At 49.3% G+C, this 19,581-nt stretch overlaps 1 protein-coding gene across 4 annotated transcripts; it reads left to right on the forward strand.

Moving 5' to 3' along the window:
• Positions 1–1,729: 1,729 nt before the first annotated feature.
• DHODH (dihydroorotate dehydrogenase (quinone)) lies at positions 1,730–18,208 on the forward strand. 4 transcript variants are annotated; one of them, XM_055298511.2, is made up of 9 exons: positions 1,730–1,846; positions 4,775–4,987; positions 7,205–7,404; positions 9,759–9,841; positions 13,917–14,104; positions 15,159–15,272; positions 15,962–16,115; positions 16,271–16,430; positions 16,941–18,208. In XM_055298511.2, exons 1-9 carry the CDS (start codon positions 1,826–1,828, stop codon positions 16,993–16,995), a joined length of 1,188 nt encoding a protein of 395 aa, XP_055154486.1. In that variant the 5' UTR covers positions 1,730–1,825; the 3' UTR covers positions 16,996–18,208. The 4 variants fall into 4 exon arrangements, with proteins under 4 accessions (XP_055154486.1, XP_063467749.1, XP_063467750.1 ...); XM_063611679.1 differs by having other exon boundaries at positions 1,811–1,969; XM_063611680.1 differs by having other exon boundaries at positions 1,834–2,001.
• The last annotated feature ends 1,373 nt before the right edge of the window (positions 18,209–19,581 follow it).

The raw sequence follows: 19,581 nt of genomic DNA on the forward strand, positions 1-19,581 counted from the left end.
AGGTATGCTGAATTAACTTATTCCATTAAAGTGTAAAGGGAAGACAGGTTGATAAGCATAACTTTTACCCTGATAAATATTTTCAATGATTTCTATTGCATGTAGACTGAAACACTTAGCATGTAAATTATTGCAGTAGAATCTGTCTCTAAGTCTCAGCTGGGTCTGTGAATTTGTTCTAATTTGATAGCTTCATACGATTGATGAAGCTCAAAAATCGCTTAACTCAAGATATTTCATACACCTTTTTTTGCTCTAATTTCTGCTACGATAATAATCCAGCTATTTCAGCTGATGGCGGGAACACTGCAACTGGACAAAAATGACACAGATGGGTGTAGAGCCTCCAAACAGTAAGTATCTGATTAATGCTGTTGACACCTAAGTCTACAGAGGCTATTCTCCAACAGCCAGGACATCACTGGGTAAGACATTTCAGAATTCTTGGTGAGGGCACGATTGCTTCAGAGGACTACAAAGTGACACATTAGGTCGTCATAAATCACCGCAGTAGCATCCTGGCTAACACGGTGAAACCCCGTCTCTACTAAAAATACAAAAAAATTAGCCAGGCATGGTTGCGGGCGCCTATAGTCCCAGCTACTCGGGAGGCTGAGGCAGGAGAATGGCGTGAACCCGGGAGGCGGAGCTTGTAGTGAGCCGAGATCGCGCCGTTGCACTCCAGCCTGGGCAACAGAGCAAGACTCTGTCAAAAAAAAAAAAAAAAATCACCGCAGTAAATCACACTCCAACGGGCCTGCACATTCAGGGTCTTGATTAGAAACAGTATTTAAAAAAATACCTCTACATCTGTTGCACCAGAATGCCAAGGTATAACCAGGGCACTTTCTCCAGGAGGCATAACAGGCGCAGAGCCAGGGAAGGGTCTGACACTTTTAGGATCTCAAGAAATTTTTTTTTGGTTATTTTTCTTTGTTTGTTTTTGAGACAGAGTTTCGCTTTGTCGCCCAGGCTGGAGTGCAGTGGTGCTATCTCGGCTCACCGCAACCTCCACCTCCTGGGTTCAAGCGATTCTCCTGCCTCAGCCTCCCGAGTAGCTGGGATTACAGGCGCCCACCACTACGCCCGGCTAATTTTTTGTATTTTATTTTTTAGAGACGGGGTTTTGGGTGTTGACCAGGTCTCGAACTCCTGACCTCAAGTGATCTGCCTGCCTCAGCCTCCCAAAGTGCTGGGATTACAGGCGTGAGACACCATGCCCGGCCTCAAGAAAATGTTTTAATTTCCTTAAAAAACCTTAAGAAAAATCAACTTTTAAGTTGAAAAAGTTTATATATTAACATATTCATCTACATATCAACACAGCAGTAAAATTTATTTTTTAAAGTGATAAAAACTGTACAAATATTTCTGGTGTGAAACACAATGTTTTTATGTCTACACTAAAATAACTTCAGGAAGGAGTCCACAAAAGTCACAAGGCGGCCCCGGCACAAAGGCAGCGGTGTGTGGCACGACTTCAACACCTGTCTTCCTCACAGAGCCCCCTCGCGGACTCTTCGATTCGAGGCTGCGGTAGTACGCACAAACACCGCGCAGCGCATCTACCTCCGCCAACAGCCGGAGACCAAGCAGGCAGGCCGGAAGGAGGGCGGGCGGAAGAGGCGTGGCCGCCGCTACTGCGCACGTGCACCCAACCAGAACCTGGGGGTGGTGCCGGACCTTCCCCGCTGCGCGGAGGCGTCCGCTTAACCCTTCTGCCCGGCGATTGGTGGGTTGGCGGCTAAGGGGCGGAGATAGGAGGGGCCGCCGCCATCTCCTCCAATGGAAGGGAGACCGGGGCGGGCTTAATGACGGAAGGAGCATGGCGTGGAGACACCTGAAAGTGAGTCCCGCGAGTGAGCAGTGTGAATCGGGAGCCAGGCACCCGGGCGGGCGAGAACGGGGTGTCAAGCCGGGCGAGGCATTGACCGAAGGCGGCTCCGGGAGTGTGGGCCCCCTGGGACGTGTGCGTGTTTCCGGGAGCGCCTGCAAATGCTCGTGCGTGTGCATTTGCATGTGGACTCGGTCAGGCGTGTGCAGACAGCGCCTGCAGGTCTGGGTGGGTGCTGATCTGAGTGTCTGCGCCTGGGCCATGTTTTTGAGCCTGGCACAGGGGTGCTTAGTGAACACATGACCGCCTAGCGTTGTGTGCAGGATCCAACGGGGAAAGAAACTAGAGTAGGACATGCTCCCAACCCTTTTAGGTAAAGTTTTGTTAGGGCGGGGGGCTCTGTGAAAAGTTCTCAGTTGTATCCCCGTATGTAATAGGTGTTCAGGTATTTGTTGATTGACATGGGGGGGGGAGTATAGTCTCCAAGGGAGGCAGTGAATACCTTGACTCTCTATTTTATTGATTTATTTGAGACGGAGTCGCGCTGTCGGCCAGGCTGGAGTGCAGTGGCGCGATCTTGGCTCACTGCAACCTCTGCCTCCCGGGTTCAAGCGATTTTCCTGCCTCGGCCTCCTGCGTAGCTGAGATTATAGGCGCGCGCCACCACGCCTGGCTAATTTTGGTATTTTTAGTAGAGACTGGAGTTTCACCATGTTGGTCAGGCTGGTCTCGAACTCCTGACCTCTTGAGCCTCCCAAAGTGCTGGGATTACTGGCGTGAGCCACTGCGCTCGGCCTGAGTCTCTTTTTAAAATAAATATATGGAGAGAGATGGGATCTCACTGTGTTGCCCAGGCTGGTCTAGAACTATTGGCCTCAAGGGATCTTCCCGCCTCAGCCTCCCTAAGTGGTGGGATTACAGGGGTGGGCTACCGCGTCCAGCCAATGAATACTTGATCTACATCTCTTTAGCAGCTTGGAAGGATCCTTAAAAGCAAATCTGATCATGTCATTTCCTGGCTTAGGGAACAAAACCCAAGTCTTTATTTTGGCCAAGACTCCTGCTCCTTTCTCCTGCCTCGTCTTAAGCCTTACTTTCCCTCACTCCTCTGTTCCAAACTTTCTCCCTTTTTCATTCTTTTCTGCTACTGAGAGAGCCTTTACACTTTTCCCTCTCCCTACTGCCTTCTGGTTAACTATTTTTTAAAACAGTTGAACCAGAATAGGTTCAGAGAGACCCCCATCAACTCGTTTATCCCTTGAGTATCAGCTTTAAGTCATTTCCTTAAGGAAACCTTTCCTTACCTCTAAGATTAGGTTGAATACTTTCATTACCTTATACTTTTTATCCTTTATCACAGTTGCTATGACTACATATTTGTATGATCATTGATTTCTGTCTTGTCGCTTCATAAGATCACACTTTCCATGAGGGTAGGGGCAAGATGTGTTTTGCCATCTTTGCTCAATCAGTATTTGATGAATGGCTGAACTAATGAATGAATAACTCAGCATCTGGCAGTGATAGAGAAAAGCATTGTGAACCACTTTTGATCCAATAAGACCTGAAGCTTCTGTTTTATATTTTACACCCCCGTTATCTTGAAATGGAATACGTGTATAATGTCTTTGTATGTATACATTTTTGAGAGAGTCTGACTCCGTCGCCCAGGTGGAGTGCAGTGGTGTGATCCCGGCTCACTGCAGCCTGGACCTCCTGGGCTCAAGGGATCCACCCACTTCTGCCTCCCAAGTGGCTGAGACCACAGGCGCACCACCATGCCTGGCTAATTTCTTATATTTTGTAGAGACGGGGGTCTCACTCTGTTGCCCAGGCTGGTCTCAAACTCCTGAGCTCAAGCAGTCCTCCCACTTCAGCCTCCCAAAGTGCCGGGATTACAGCATGAGCCACCAAGTCCAGCTATGTGCAATTTTTAAAAGCCAGCATAATTAATACCCTAACTGGAATATAAAGGAGAAAATGTAAAAGTAGTTTATATTAATAATAAAATTACATGTATTTCAGTATGTAAATATTTCTATGACTCCCCTAGTGAGATAGTTGTGTTTAAATCTCTACGTAGAAATGCAAGTGCACAGGTGTTACATTATCAGACACCCCAGCAAAGCACTGTACCATTCCCGATGAGATTTTCTGAAATGGTGAACAATTCTTGGGAATGTTCTATGCGAAACTGTACAGTTGTCCCTCAATTTACAAGATACTTGTACTGTATGTGAAAACCATGTGGAGGCTGGACACGGTGGTGGCTCATGTCTGTAATCCCAGCACTTTGGGAGGCCAAGGCAGAAGTACTGCTTGAGCCTAAGGGTTCAAGACCAGCCTTGGCAACATAAAGAGGCTCCATCTCTTCAAAAAATTGGCTGGGCTTGGTGGCATGTACCTGTGGTCCCAGTTATTTGGGGAGGCTGAGGGGGGAGGATTGCTTGAGACCAGGAGGTCAAGAAAGACTGTGTTTATGTGGTAAAATATAGTTTGGCCTAGATAATATGAACAGATAATTTTTACCCACACGAATGTCAGAATGTTCAAAGGTCGCATAGGAAATGGGGCAGTTCATGTCAGATAGTCTCAAGCCGAGAAGGATGTCTGACTTTATGGATTCCTGCCCACCATATCTATTAGCATTACCCTGTCACTGTAACCAGTAGCAGTGTCCACTACGATCTCCCTAGAGGACAGTACTGTCCCTCTTTAAATTTCTGGCCTGGAGTCCCAGGACAGCCTTTAGGGCCTGAAGAGGGTGTGTAGGCAGAAGTGTAGATACAGCCTCTGACTAGAGACCAGTGTCAGCCGAAGGCTAAGGGCATCTGTTTCATGTGAACTGCCGTTATGTCTTCTGTGTGCCTGAGTGTGAAGGGCTCAGGAAGGGTGCTGCAGCTTGGCCTGGGGGGCCCCCCAATACGCTCTTTTTTGCAGAAGCGGGCCCAGGATGCTGTGGTCATCCTGGGGGGTGGAGGACTTCTCTTCGCCTCCTACCTGATGGCCACGGGAGATGAGCGTTTCTATGCTGAACACCTGATGCCGACTCTGCAGGGGCTGCTGGACCCGGAGTCAGCCCACAGACTGGCTGTTCGCTTCACCTCCCTGGGGCTCCTTCCACGGGCCAGATTTCAAGACTCTGATATGCTGGTAGGTGCTCCCAGACACCCTGTACATTAAATACAAAGGTGAAGGCTGACGTCTCCTAAACTCAGCTGGGACTGATCTTTTTGAAAACCAGAACCCCAAGTGAGCAGTGGGGATTTGGAATTCAGTCTGAGCATTATTATTTTATGTCATATAATTAGCAACGATGATTATCTATTACGTATATGGGATTGTGTTAGACGGTGTTCTTGTTTGATCCTCCCAGCTGCTCCATGAGCTGGATCCTGTTACCATCCCCAGCTGTGGATCAGGAAACCGAGGAACAGATTAGTAGCATAAAGGAACTCAAGTCACACAGCTAGGAGGTAGCAGGACCAGGATTCAACCCCATGGAGTCTGATGCTGGCTTCCCACCCCTTGGCCACTGTCCTGCCTTGCTGAGGTCACGGGTAGCTCAGTCTTCCCCTCGGCTAAATGGGGAAGCTGTCAGAGTCATTAAGCACCGGTGCGAGGCAGGAGTGTTGGGTCCTAGCCTCACTCAGCCACGTGTTCAGCACACGGGCCCTCTCCACATGCTTGAAATCTTTGGCCCAGAGTCCCAGGAAAGCCTTTAGGGCCGGAAGAGGGTGTGTAGGCAGAAGCGTAGATACAGCCTCTGACTGCAGAGGCCAGTGTCAGCGGAAGGCTAAGGGCCTGTTTCATGGGACCTTCCGGGCTTAGTGCAGCAAACCGAATAAAAGAGTCCCCATCCTCATGGAAGCTGCTTCCTCATGGAAGCCCTGGCAGTTTGCTTTCGAGAGGCTTCTTACCAAATGGGAGGACATCAGAATGATTTGAGTGTGAAAATGCAAACAAGAAGCCCTCAGAACTCTGGGGGGAAGGGTCACTGTTATAAATTAAAGGGGCCTTCACCGCATTTTCCCTTCCTACCTTAGACTCCTCTTCACTCTCTGATTATATGGTGTTGAGCAGACGTGTCATTTCCCCTGACTCGCCATGCTCACACACTAACAGGCATTGTAGGCTCAGAAAGAGCACTCCGTTAAGCCATCCTCACCCCAGACTGCTAGTGTGAGAGCCCTGGAACCAGTGTAAAATGGGAGTGAATAATGAGTGGGGTGCAGAGATGGGGTGAATTTAGAAGGAAGTGCAGGGTGCCTCAGGGTGCAAGCTGTGTCTGTATAAACACAGATGACAGAGATAGGCAAACCTGACCTCTGAGGTGTCGTCCTAAACACCGCTGCGTGGGCCCACACTTGCAGCAGCTCTTTTAGAATGTGACTCAGACTTTTTAACTGGTAGCCAGGACTCCTGATTTCACAACTTTCCTGGTTTAGTGCTCCACCCTTCACCTATGTCAGGCATGTTAGAATCCCCCGGGGGTGCACTTGGAATATTCAGATGCCCTGGCCTGGTGCCAGACCAGTTTCACTGCCACATCTGAGAGCAGGACCTGAAAGCTGCCAGGGACCTTTGTGGTGCAGCCGGAGCTGAGAACCGCGGTCCTGGAGGAAGGCCCCTAGTCCAGCCACACATCTTGCCTACCAGTCTCCTGAGGTGCTGTGAGCATTCTCACCTTCATTTGTTGTTCTTCCTTCTTGGAGCATCTCTCTTAATCCCCTGCTTCCAGGATCTGAAGGTGTTCACCCTGGGAGGCCTTTGCTAGTCTCCTGAAAGGTCGCTGGAGCCCATCAGTCAGTTCTGCCCAGCTGAACACCTTCCTTCCTCTGGTTCCCCATGGGAGGCTGGGGGACGTGGCTGGGGCTTCTTGCCAGGCTGGATGAGGAGGGACGCAGCTGGAGCTGATGTTTATTAAGCTGATTAAAGGGTTTTGCTGCTTGACACGCCTTGGTTTCAGGGAATCACTATCTAGGGCCTGATTCCAGTGAGCTACTCTCTCCCACCAAGGCTAGTTGGTAAGAAGGTATGAACCTTAACCACAACTGGAAAAGACAGTGCTTGTCTCCTGTTCAACCCATGGTGGAAACACCATTTCTCCCCCCAGGCTTGCTAATAATAAAGCCCCGTGGTTTTCAAACTCTAGCAGGCGTCACAGTCCCCTGGAGAGCCAGCACTGTTAAAAATAGGTTCCCCCAGTGCTCCATTCCACCCCCAAAGATTTTGACCTTGGGGGTGGGCCCTGGGATCTGAGGTTTCACAAGCTTCCCAGGTCATTCTGATGTAGCTGTGCCAGGAACCATGCTTTGAGAAATACCGGGATAGACTTGCGTGCCTCTGACTTTGTCTTCCTCTTCCCAGGAAGTGAGAGTTCTGGGCCATAAATTCCGAAATCCAGTAGGAATTGCTGCAGGATTTGACAAGCATGGGGAAGCCGTGGACGGACTTTATAAGATGGGCTTTGGTTTTGTTGAGATAGGAAGTGTGACTCCAAAACCTCAGGAAGGAAACCCCAGACCCAGAGTCTTCCGCCTCCCCGAGGACCAAGCTGTCATTAACAGGTGGGTGAGTGGCCCAGAGTTAACGGGGGATGCCCTCTTTCCAGCTGGGCTTTCAGAGATGTAAGATCTGCTTCTGTTTCTTTCTCTCATACAATATGGACATTCTTCTGTCATTTGGAATGTTCAGGAACCCCGTTCAGCATCTACTATGTGCCCCAGGCATCTATCTTGAAAAGCAGGCTTTGTTACGTCCATTTAACAGTTGTGTAGATGGAGGCTCACAGAGCTAAATAGTTCCGCTTCAGTCACGGAGATAATAAGCAGGAGAGCTTGGGCATGGACTGGGCTATTGGACTTGAGAGTCTGTGCTCTGTCCATGTTGTTTCTCCAATGCTCTTACTCGACACTGTCCAAGAGAAATGCAATGTGAGCCCCATATGTGATTCAAAGTACTTTAGTGACCACATTAACACAGTAAATGGAAATGAGTGAAGTTTATACTTAAAATTATAATTTAGTTATATTTAATGTTACAAGTATTTTAAAAAACATATATTTAAAACACCATAAAAAGTATTAATTTGCTGTTTTTACCTTCTTTCGCCTGTACCAAGTCTTCAAGAGCCAGTGTGCATTTTACATCCAGCACCTCTCCCTTTGGACCAGCCGCATTCCCAGCAGCCAGTAGCCACATGTGGCCAGCAGGCTTGTATTGGCTAGCACAGCCCCAGCCTTTAGCAAACAGGAAAATGTAATAGTCAACATGCACAGCTGCTCTTAGTAAGAGAAATCCTTCTAGACTGTATAAAGCCCTTCCCTTTGTCATCCCTGGGTAGTTTTTACTGCAGCAAACCCAAAAGGTGAAGAAGTGCCTACTTTTTGGTAAGAGGATTTTGAAGAGCCTCCTTGGGGAGATTTCAGTGGGCCTTTCGATAGGCATCTTTGGGGCCACTGGTGGCCTCCTGGGAGACGGACCTGTAGGACATTTACTTGGCCGTGCTTCCTGCTTTCTTGTGGTTGTTTCAGGGAAATTCTCCAGCATTAGAGATCAAGTTATTGATCTTTCTGCTGCATTGCAGGTGGGGATCAATATCTTCAGAATTGGCCAGGCAAAATATATTTGCTTATCATTCAGCTGCTACAGATAACTGCAGGTGCTGGGATGATGGTACTTGGTGAATCCTATAGGTGAGCAGGGGTGTGAGATAGTGCTCTGAGCACTGTGTGTGCGGCCTCCTGGTTGCGTGGCATGTGGTGAGTGTGCAGTAAACAATGAATGGGTGAAGTTATTAAGTTATCAAATATGTGTGCCAGTGTGTCTGTTATTATAGATGCTTTTGGCTCTAACAGTGGCTTAAATAACAGGCACATTTGATATAATTTTCTTCTCATAACAGGTGCAATGGGCAGGTCCAGGGTTGGTTGAGCACCAGGGCAGTGTTGAGACTGGTCCAAATTCTCTGGGCCTTCTCTTTTTGCTTGTCAGAGAGCGACCTCAGCTGCAAGTATTATGTTCTTACACGGACGCCCAAGATCAGAAAGGAAAAAGGGCAGGGATGTTCTCAGAGGCTCCCAGTAGGCCTCAACGTTGTGTCTCAGTGTCTATACTTGGGCATATACTTATGCTTCCCTGCCAGCAAGGCTGGGAAAGGAGTCATTAGCATTTTTACCCTGTATCGGGGCAGGTGGGTTTCACTGGGAAGGAGGAAGAGGAAGGGGACTGGCCACTAGGTCAACACCCACAGTGGGGCTGGGGATACAGGGATGAAAGAGAGATGAGGTCCCTGCCTTCGGGGAGTGTCTAGTGACAGTGACAGAGGGATGAGAGAAGTATGAGATGTTGTTCACCCTCAAGAAGATTGTAACCTAGGGACCTTAAGCATATATGTATGTATCTATCCCGAGTCAGGAGAAAGGTAGGTCCAAAGCTCTGTATGAAGGCCAGGGGGATGAGGGATCCTTTGCAGCTAGGAGCTCTGTGCAGGAGGAGAGGGAGCGTTTGCTCTGAGCTAGGAAGAGAGGTGATTTTCACAGGCAGAAAGCATAGGGAGATGGAGTGGCTGCAGGGGCTTTAGGAGGCTGTTTGGGAGCCCAGGCAGGAGGTGGCAAGTGAGCGTGCAATTCTCAAGAGAGTTGCTGGGTAAGGCGTGGGGATCCAGCAGGTCTGGGGCAGCTGCTGCTGAGTCTGGGCTATTTCCAATGCTAGTTGGCTGAGCATTTGCAAATTTTAATCTTTCCCTGGGTATTGGATGGTGTTCTGGCAAGTTCTCTAGGAGCCCCAGGGGTGTTTAGACCCTGGTAGTGTAAGAACTGACTGTGATTTTTTTTACTCTTGTTTGAAAAAGTCCTAAGTGTACAGGAAGTGGCTATGGTGCCCTCTCACTCTGCCGCTCCCGTCTGCTTGTGCTCTGCAGGTATGGATTTAACAGTCACGGGCTTTCAGTGGTGGAACACAGGTTACGGGCCAGACAGCAGAAGCAGGCCAAGCTCACAGAAGGTAAAGTGGGGTTGTGTCAGAGGGCCTTTCTTATTTATTAGGAGGAAACGTGGGAGAAACGCTGGGAACATTTCTAGTGAAATAAACATGATTGAGCAATAGCAAAACCACTGAGGACCTCAGGGCACCTCTCCTAGAGCGATTTTCCTGGTCCCACACAGCTTCCAAGAGTTTAACTGGATTTCGCAATTTAGCAAATACTCACTTTGCCTCTGCCTCGTTATGTAACCTGTTACCGTAACTAGGGAGGCCTGAAAGCAAGCAAAGCAAAGCAGCTGGGCTGTGATCACACAGGCAGTGAGGGCAGGAGCAGGACTTGAGCGTCATCTTCCCGTGGCCCACTCTGTCCTCCCTTTCTTGTCGTCCATTGTGTAAATAATGTTCATTAATTATAGAAGACTTAGTAAATACAGGGAAGCATAAAGAAAGAATGTTCAAGAAACAGATACTCCTCTCTACTCAAGGATAACCAATATTAGCATTTGGGAAAATATTCTTCATGAGTTGTTTTGGAAACTGCTCATTTTTGGCTCGGCACAGTTCACACCTGTAATCTCAATACTTTGGGTGCCCAAGTTGGGAGGATCACTTGAACTCAGGAGTTTAAGACCAGCCTGGGCAACATGGTGAGATCCCATTTCTCTAAAAAAACCAAAAACAACATGCATTTTTTTTTTTTTTTTTTTTGAGACGGAGTCTCGCTCTGTCGCCCCAGGCTAGATTGCAGTGGCCCGATCTCTGCTCACTGCAAGCTCCGCCTCCCAGATTCACACCATTCTCCTGCCTCAGCCTCCTGAGTAGCTGGGACTACAGGCGCCTGCCACCACGCCAGGCTAATTTTTTTTTTGTATTTTTAGTAGAGACGGGGTTTCACTGTGTTAGCCAGGATGGTCTCGATCTCCTGACCTCGTGATCCACCTGCCTTGCCCTCCCAAAGAGCTGGGATTACAGGCGTGAGCCACTGCACCTGGCCACAACATGCATTTTTGAAGATGCCTCTGGCGATGCAGGTGTTCTCTGTGGCCTCTGCCTCACTCGCTCTCAGGATGCACTTAGTGGTCGCAGCCCTCTGTTGTCCTGACTCTAATGCCCCTGGGACCCTCTGGGATTGTGTGGGGCTGTGGCCAGTAGCGACCGTTTTCTTCTTTGGGTCCCTCTGAAACTCCTTCCAGGGTGTCTTAGTCTCAGATAGTCCTGGTAGCAGGATGAAGAAACCAGTGGATATGGGATTCATTTCAGGAAGTGAGGTGGAAAGGGCTGAGGCACTCAGCAGTGTCAGATTTGGGGAACGGGAAATTATCTTTTGGAAACCCCTGGCTTGGGTGGAACCAGACCCTGCTGTACTGCTGAGCCGCCCACGTGGGGACCTTTAGAGCTGCTGCACTGCAGAGCCGCCCACGTGGGGAGTTTTGGAGGTCATCACAGGACTTGCATGATTTGTGATGCTTGCCCGCCTTCCTGCTTGCTTTTTCTCCTTGGTGTCTGCAGTGCAGTGTCCTGGCTTTATCCCCTGTTCTTCCTCACCCAGCCCTCCCTCCCTGTGGCCCTCCTGGTCCGTGGAGTGAAGCACAGCCTGCAGCAGTGCTCTGCACGGATGTGTCTGCCAGCAGCTTAGGGGCCTTCATGGCAGCTTCTGGTTAGCACCATGCCAAGGAACACGCGTTGACAAAAGCTTTGGTGCCCTCTAGGGACACAGTAATCCGGCAATTTCTGTCTAACTCCCAAATCTTGTCAGTTTGGGCAGATGACTCCTAATCCATTAGCTACATGAAAGTGATATTCTCCTTCAAGCCAGTTTACTTGTGTGGAAAAGAATTCAAGCTTACAAATGATCTTGACTAGATGGGTGCTAGACTGGGAAGCTTGGAAACCTTAATGAGAAACCTTTGGTCTAATTGGATTCTTTGTTGTTTTGAGACAGAGTCTCGCGCTGTTGCCCAGGCAACAGTGGTGCAATCTCAGCTCACAGTAGCCTCCGCCTCCCGGGTTCAAGCGATTCTCCTTTCTCAGCCTCCCGAGTAGCTGAGATTATAGGCACCCACTACCACGCCCGACTAATTTTTATATTTTTAGTAGAGACAGGGTTTTACCGTGTTGGCCAGGCTGGTCTTGAACTCCTGACCTCAATTGATCCACCCACCTCAGCCTCCCAAAGTGCCAGGATTACAGGCGTGAGCCGCTGCGCCCAGCTTCTAATTGGGTTCTGCTCCTCCCCTCCAGTCCCCACCCTGGAAAGTAGCTACACTCATCTCATTTGCTGATGATGCGAGAGTGTGATTGGGGTTTGGGAAGGTGGTGAGCAGTACAATAGATGTTTGATACTCTCTGGCCTGACAACACATTTTGTGAGCTGCTTGGTGTTCTAAGTCTTTCCCCAACTCTCAGATCGAAAATACAGCCTGTACCATTGATGTACCACTCCCCATGAAGATAAGATAGTATCTTAGAAGAAGTCAAGTAGAGACAACCCGTTTCTTTTACACATAGTGTGTTTCTGAAAATGTATTTTTTTGGAGGTCCAAAATGCAAGTCCATTGATATTCCCGTGGATTTTTAAGTAAGCTGACCTCGTTGCTTACATGTAAATTGAGACCCTCTTGAGAGTAAAAAGGGGCAGGTGTTAACAATGATGCCCAGGCTAGGGGAGTAATCAGGTTGTCTGGGGAGCACCGAAGATACAGGGTACCCTCAGTTATTATATGAGGGAGAGTCCCTTTCCTCAGAGAAATAGAATTATAAGTTAGAAAACAATTACACTTCTACATTTTAGGCATGAAAACATTCGGCCAGGCATGGTGGCTCACGCCTGTAATCCTAGCACTCTGGGAGGCCAAGGCATGCGGATCACTTGAGGTCAGGGGTTTGAGACCAGCCTGGCCAACATGGTGAAACCCCATGTCTACTAAAAATACAAAAATTAGCTGGGCGTGGTGGCGCATACCTGTAATCCCAGCTACTCAGGAGGCTGAGACAGGAGAATTGCTTGAATTCAGGGGGTGGAGGTTGCAGTGAGCCAAGATTGTGCTACCACATCATTCCAGCCTGGGCAACAGTGAGACTCCGTCTCAAAAAAAAAAAAAAAAAAAAGAAAACATTTTCCAGTATATATATATACACACACACACATACATGCATATATATGTGTGTATATATATATACATACATTCATATATATGTGTATATACACACACATATATGTATATATACATATACATTCATATATATATACATATATACATATACATTCATATATATACACATATACATATACATTCATATATATACACATATATACATATTCATATATATACACATATCTATAAAATAATATATATATATATTTTTTGAGACAGAGTCTTGCTCTGCTGCTCAGGCTGGAGTGCAGTGGCACGATCACGGTTCACTGGTGCCTCAATCCTACTTAGGCCTCCCGAGTAGCTAGGACTACAGGGGTGCACCACTGCGCCTGGCTGAGTTTTCAATTGTAGAGACAGGGTTTCACCATGTTGCCCAGACTGGTCTTGAATTCCTGGGCTCAAGCAATCCTCCGCCCTTGGCCACCCAAAGTGCTGGGATTATAGGTGTGAGCCACCGCACCTGACCTGTTGTTCAGTATTTTATACATATTCTTTCATTTTGTTTTTTCTTCGTAACTGTACATCCAGTCAACTGAGCCAAGGCCAACAAGCATCCCTTGAGGTGAGCTTTGCGGGCCTGACGTGCCTATTGAGTTCTGTCTGTTCTCAGTTTTATTCAATTTATGAGGCCCATCTTTTGCCTCACAAGTATTTGCACTAATTTGTCCATTTTCCATGAAAATTTTAAAAATAAAAAGGGCAAAATGCAGCAAAACATCCTCGTAGCTGCCCAGACTTTGCTAGACAAAGTCAGTGAGTGGTTTTGGTCAGCAGGCAGGCCCAGGCCGCAGTTGAGCACCTGTCAGCTGGTGTCGGGCAGGTCAGGTTTGGAGGGAAGACCACCGCGGCTGTCCACGGGTGGTTTGGTCAAGGACAGCCTCAGAAGGTGGCACAGGAAATGGTGTGCGGGGTGCAGGCCTGACCAGCGATGTTTGCAGGTGGACTGCCGCTGGGGGTCAACTTGGGGAGGAACAAGACCTCAGTGGATGCCACGGAGGACTACGCAGAAGGGGTGCGCGTGCTGGGCCCCTTGGCCGACTACCTGGTGGTGAATGTGTCCAGCCCAAACACCGCAGGGCTGCGAAACCTTCAGGGAAAGGCCGAGCTGCGCCGCCTGCTGACCAAGGTGGGTAACTGCACCCCTTCTCCAGGCCCCGTCCCACCAGCCTGTCCCACCCGCTCCCCTTCATTCTCCAGGGCGAAGCTTCAGCATCACCCTCAGAAGCTGTCCTTAGAACCTGGACCAGTAGGACCCCTGGCTATGCCTTCCCAGAGCCCCCTCTGATCCCCTCTCATGACACTGATTATACGCGACAGTGACAAATTATCTGTCCCTGCTGCTGTAAACCACAGGGTCTGTAAGAGCAGAGATCACGTCTCTCTCATTTGTCACTCTGACCCTAGCGCCCAGAGCTCTGAGTGAACTGAAGGACTTCATCGCCCAGTACCTGTGGTAATATTTCCTGGTTATCTTTTAGGAATAAAAGTCTAAAAAAGGTTGGGCACTGTGGCTCATGCCTGTAATACCAGCACTATGGGAGGCCAAGGCGGGTGGATCACTTATAGCCCAGGAGTTTGAGACCAAACGGGGCAAAAGAGCAAGACCCTGTCTCTACAAAAAATTTAAAAATTAGCCAGGCACAGTGGCTCAAGCCTATAACCCCAGCTACTTGGAGGCCGAGGCAGGCAGATCACTTGAGCTCAGGAATTGACCAGCCTGGGCAACTTGGCAAAACCCCATCTTACAAGAAATACAGAAATTAGCTGGGCATGGTGGTGCACACCTGTAGTCCCTGATACTCTGGAGGCTGAAGTGGAAGGATCACCTGAGCCCAGGGAGGTGCAGGCTACAGTGAGCCGTGATCATGCTACTACACTACAGTGTGGGTGACAGAGTGCAACCTTGTCTCAAGAAAAAAAAAAAAAGAAAAGCAAAGCCTAAAACACCCTTGAGCTATTAGCCAATGCCCACAGGATCCCTTGGCCTAAAAGAATGGAATCGGATCCATCTCGATGGTGCTCCTCACATGTCTGAGGGCTGGCTTTCCTGAAAAGGAGAAATTGTTCCTGCTTTAGTCTGATCGCTTTTGTGGAAACCCACTGACCTGCAGCGTAGGTCACAGCTGCACTGCAGGGCTGTGGTCTGCGGGGTCCCCAGCTCTGGCCGTGTGTCGCCCTAGGTGCTGCAGGAGAGGGATGGCTTGCGGGGAGTGCACAGGCCGGCAGTCCTGGTGAAGATCGCTCCTGACCTCACCAGCCAGGACAAGGAGGACATTGCCAGTGTGGTCAAAGAGGTTTGAGTCGGGGCCTGGGCCCAGGGTGTGCCTCCCATGGTCTGCAGGGGCCGTTTGGCCAGCTGGGCTAGCCCAGAATGGCGTTCTTTGTGATTTCCTCTCCTTGGTATTCAAGGCTGGTTTGGTGTCTGTCATGGTATAACTCACCCTGTGGTCAAAAGCGAATGTTGGAATAAATGCTTGAAGGAGTTTTTCTCATGCCTCTTCCTCTCTCTCCTCAACTGTATCCAGCAAGGTTAAGGCTTGAGCTTGGCTCCTTGGCCAGTCTTGACTGGGACTGAAAATTCTTTCTCTCACTCCTCTCTCCAGCGTGTCTGGACAGCGGGTCTCTGTGGCATAGGAGAGTAATGGAAACAGACTGAGCCCGGCCATCATGGGTTCAAATCCTGGTTCCACCACTTACTACCTGGGGGCCTCAGACAAGACACTATAGTTGGGTTGCTGTAAGGACTGGACCCTGTCCTAGGGGAATGTTGTGGCTGGTCAGTGTGTGATGGCTGCTGTTGTCATGTTATGGCTCATTCTAAAACTTGTTGAGGAAAAGATGAGTAGTGATGTCTGGTGTAGCTCTTGCTTTGGGGGCTGTAGGTGTGGGTACCTGGCCCGGCTGCTGCCTTCGACCTCCAGAGAAGTGCCTCTGGGTCCTTCGGTGCCATGACTCATGGCTTTTTCTCTGTCTCACACTGCAGTTGGGCATCGATGGGCTAATTGTTACGAACACCACCGTGAGTCGCCCTGCTGGCCTCCAGGGTGCCCTGCGCTCTGAAATAGGAGGGCTGAGTGGGAAGCCCCTCCGGGATTTATCAACTCAAACCATTCGGGAGATGTATGCACTCACCCAAGGCAAGGTTTCCGGTGTTTGTGTCTTCAGATCTGCATGTGGCTTGGGCTGCTGGGTCGTGATGGGGATCATCATTCCCTAATCTGCCTTGATTGCGGGGGACTCTGGGGCTGAAGCCATATCCTTCTTTACGGTGTCGCCATGTGCTTCTCTGTAGGCCGAGTTCCCATAATTGGGGTTGGTGGTGTGAGCAGCGGGCAGGACGCGCTGGAGAAGATCCGGGCAGGGGCCTCCCTGGTGCAGCTGTACACGGCCCTCACCTTCTGGGGGCCACCCGTTGTGGGCAAAATCAAGCGGGAACTGGAGGCCCTTCTGAAGTGAGTGAGGTCATGTGTGGCTTGAAACAGAAGTTAGGCAGAGGTTCATTCAGATTACTCAAGTCAATGAGATACTGTTGATCTGTTTCTTATTCATTCAAAAAGGAGTTGAGGGGTACACTCTGAAGGGGAGAGAATTCTGGGTTACTCTTTTGATGAAGGACAAACAGTGCCAAGGAGAACTGAGGATTAACCTCCAAGGCAATGGTGTTTCTAAGGTGGAGTTGTCCATTCGCTGGAGGGAGGGGAGCCTGAAGAATCCCATCAGCATTCCCATTAATTAAGCAACACTGGTTCAATGTTGGGAGCTGTCAATAATTAAAAGCAATTTCCTTCCCACTCTGTTCCTACCTGGGTAGAAATATCCCTAGGTCTCTGGGTGAAGAGTGTAGAGGAAACCAGATGTGCCTGGGCCGGGATGATGCATTTCTGGGTGAACGTGGGCTTCCTGTAAGAGCAGGGCCTGTCCTCCACTGTTTGCTGAAATTGCTTTGTTTGCTCTTTTTCCAGAGAGCAGGGCTTTGGCAGAGTCACAGATGCCATTGGAGCAGATCATCGGAGGTGAGGACAGCGTCTGTCGGGAAGCCTGATCTGGAACCTTCCCAAGGACTCAGGCAAGCCTTTGTGGCTGGATCATGACAGGAGGGACTCCATCTTGAGCCATGTCCCCCAGCCATGGCATGGCTGCACTGTAAACGCCAATCGGGGGGTCACCAGGATCAACCACAGGCTTTCTTCAGTCCCTTGGCAGACCATAAACTGCATTTGTAATTCTTTGTGGATTCAAACCCTAGGATCCATCAGTCTTGCAAGGACATTGAATATTAGGAGGAAAAAGTCATGGAAAAAATAAAGCCATTTAGAACCTGGGTTTCAACACTAGCCCTTTCTGGTTTGCCACACGCCCTGCCAAGATGCTGCAGGTCCATCCAGGCCTCTGCTATCTGCATCTGCAGTGGGCTTCCCGGGAACTTGATTGTCTTTCATTTGATCTTTATTTTTGTTTATTTAATATTTTAAACTTTATTTTTAAAATATTTCAAACATAAGGGCGGGGTGTGGTGGCTCATGCCTGTAATCCCAGCACTTTGGGAGGCCGAGGTGGGTGGATCGCCTGAGGCCAGGAGTTGGAGACCAGCCAGGCTACCATGGTGAAACCCTGTCTCTACCAAAAATACAAAAATTAGCCAGGCATTGTGGCAGGCACTTTTAATCCCAGCTACTCGGGAGGCTGAGGCAGGAGAATCGCTTGAACCTGGGAGGTGGAGGTTGCAGTGAGCCAAGTTGCACCAGTGCACTCCCGCTTGGGAGACAGAGCAAGACTCTGTCACACACAAACCAAACAAACAAACAAACAAATTTTCCCATTTCTCTCCCTCCCTCTGTCTATAACATGGATAAAATACTCACGTGTTATGTATTTATTATTGCTGAGTCATTGGTGCCTTATTCTTAAGTGTTTCAGTCTGTATCTCCTAAGCATCCTGATGTTAGTTTTTTGATTATAAAATTGGCCTGCATTCTTTACTAGCAATTCAAACGGTACAGCACTCTTGAAGTGTAAACATTCCTGTTCCTCCTCACCCCACTCTGCAGACATGCCTTTCTGTCTATCCTCCCGGACTTTTTCCCCTGCATAAAGATGTTCATTTTGTACATACACTCAGACATACATGTGGCTGTATTTTTTGTATACCGATTTCTGGATGGAATGCACACTGTTTTCTGTTTAGTTAACTTTACATTTTCAAACAAATGACATCATCCCACAAATACAATTCTGCCGTTGACTTTCTTTACTATTCTTATGTGGGCATGGTTCATGCTGGGCCTCGGTCTTTTGAGTGGGGTCTATTTAGCCAGTCCCCTGTTGTGATCACGTCGCTAACTTCCAGCGTTTTCCTGTCACCATCGGTGCCTCCGTGAACACCTTGTGAATGTGCCTTTGCCTTCGTTCTGGTGTCAGTGCAGAGCAGGGTCCAAGAGGCGTGACAGCTGGGCTGAGGGGCTGGCATGTTTCACATTCTGATAGATAGAGCCAAGTTGCTCCTATCAGGTTTTCAAGCTGCCCATTTCCCACCGTGGTGACAGCAACAGAGGGGACATCCCCAGCTCCTCTGGCTTTGCCTGTTCAAAGCTACCCTGTGAGGCCTGAAGACAGAGCTGCCCTGAAGGCAGCTCATGTCCACTGAACAGACTGTGGGCTGGACACTGTGCCAAGGGCTTGACGTTTCCTCTTTAAGGATGAGGAAACGAGGGCAGAGAGGCGGCTGATTGTCCAGTGCCCCTGCGTGGAGGCTGCTTGGCTGGGCTCGAGCCCAGCGGTGTGGTCACAGAGCATGTTGTGCCAAATGGCTCTGCCATGGACCAAGCCTTGGCTGCTCTGAAAGCTGGCTCATTGCCTTCTGCTTCTCCAGATTTGTTCCTTACTCCAGGAAGAGCAGTGCACTGAAGGAGAAATGGGAATAGGCAAAATGAGCCACATGCTGGCTGGTCCCCTGCGGGGTCACTTTCCTCAGCCTGGGCTCCGACATACCACGTCAAGTGCCAGCACACATACTGTGGACACCCTCCTCGTTCTGTCTGGGCTTTGATGCTCTCTGTGAGTCATCTGCCCTCCCTTCCCCACGTTACAGGCATCTACCTTGCTCTGTCCCACCTAATAGCTTCAGGACTGAACAATTCAGGAAAGGGAAGGGAAGGGGTGGAGGAGAAGAGGGAAGAGTCAGCTCTTGGAAGGTTCTCCACGGGAGACTGACTTTTTTTTTTTTTTTTTTTTTTTGAGACAGAGTCTCGCTCTGTTGCCCAGGCTGGAGTGCAGTGGCACAATCTCAGCTCAGTGCAAACTCTGCCTCCTGGGTTCAGGGGATTCTTCAGCCTCAGCCTCCAGAGTAGCTGGGACTACAGGTGCATGCCACTGTGCCCTGCTAATTTTTGTATTTTTAGTAGAGACGGGGTTTCACCATATTGGCCAGGCTGGTCTCCAACTCCTGACCTCTTGGTCCACCCGCCTCAGCCTCCCAAAGTGCTGGGATTACAGGCGTGAGCCACCGCACCCGGCTTGAGAGACTGACATTCTGTCCCAGCACAGCTGGAAGAGGCTGCTTGAGCACCAGGGTAAGGAGTTGTCTTGCATTCAGGGGCCATGTGG

Source organism: Symphalangus syndactylus, chromosome 11 (genome assembly GCF_028878055.3).
Source record: "Symphalangus syndactylus isolate Jambi chromosome 11, NHGRI_mSymSyn1-v2.1_pri, whole genome shotgun sequence".
In the NCBI taxonomy this organism is placed as follows: domain Eukaryota; kingdom Metazoa; phylum Chordata; class Mammalia; order Primates; family Hylobatidae; genus Symphalangus; species Symphalangus syndactylus.

Excerpts from the sequence above, each read along its gene's own strand:
- DHODH (XM_063611679.1), top strand. The coding sequence starts at position 1,826 with ATGGCGTGGAGACACCTGAAAGTGAGTCCCGCGAGTGAGCAGTGTGAA. Across the intron at positions 9,842-13,916 it reads GCAGGCCAAGCTCACAGAAG|GTGGACTGCCGCTGGGGGTC; the intron begins GTAAAGTGGGGT and ends CGATGTTTGCAG. Across the intron at positions 16,431-16,940 it reads GAACTGGAGGCCCTTCTGAA|AGAGCAGGGCTTTGGCAGAG; the intron begins GTGAGTGAGGTC and ends CTCTTTTTCCAG.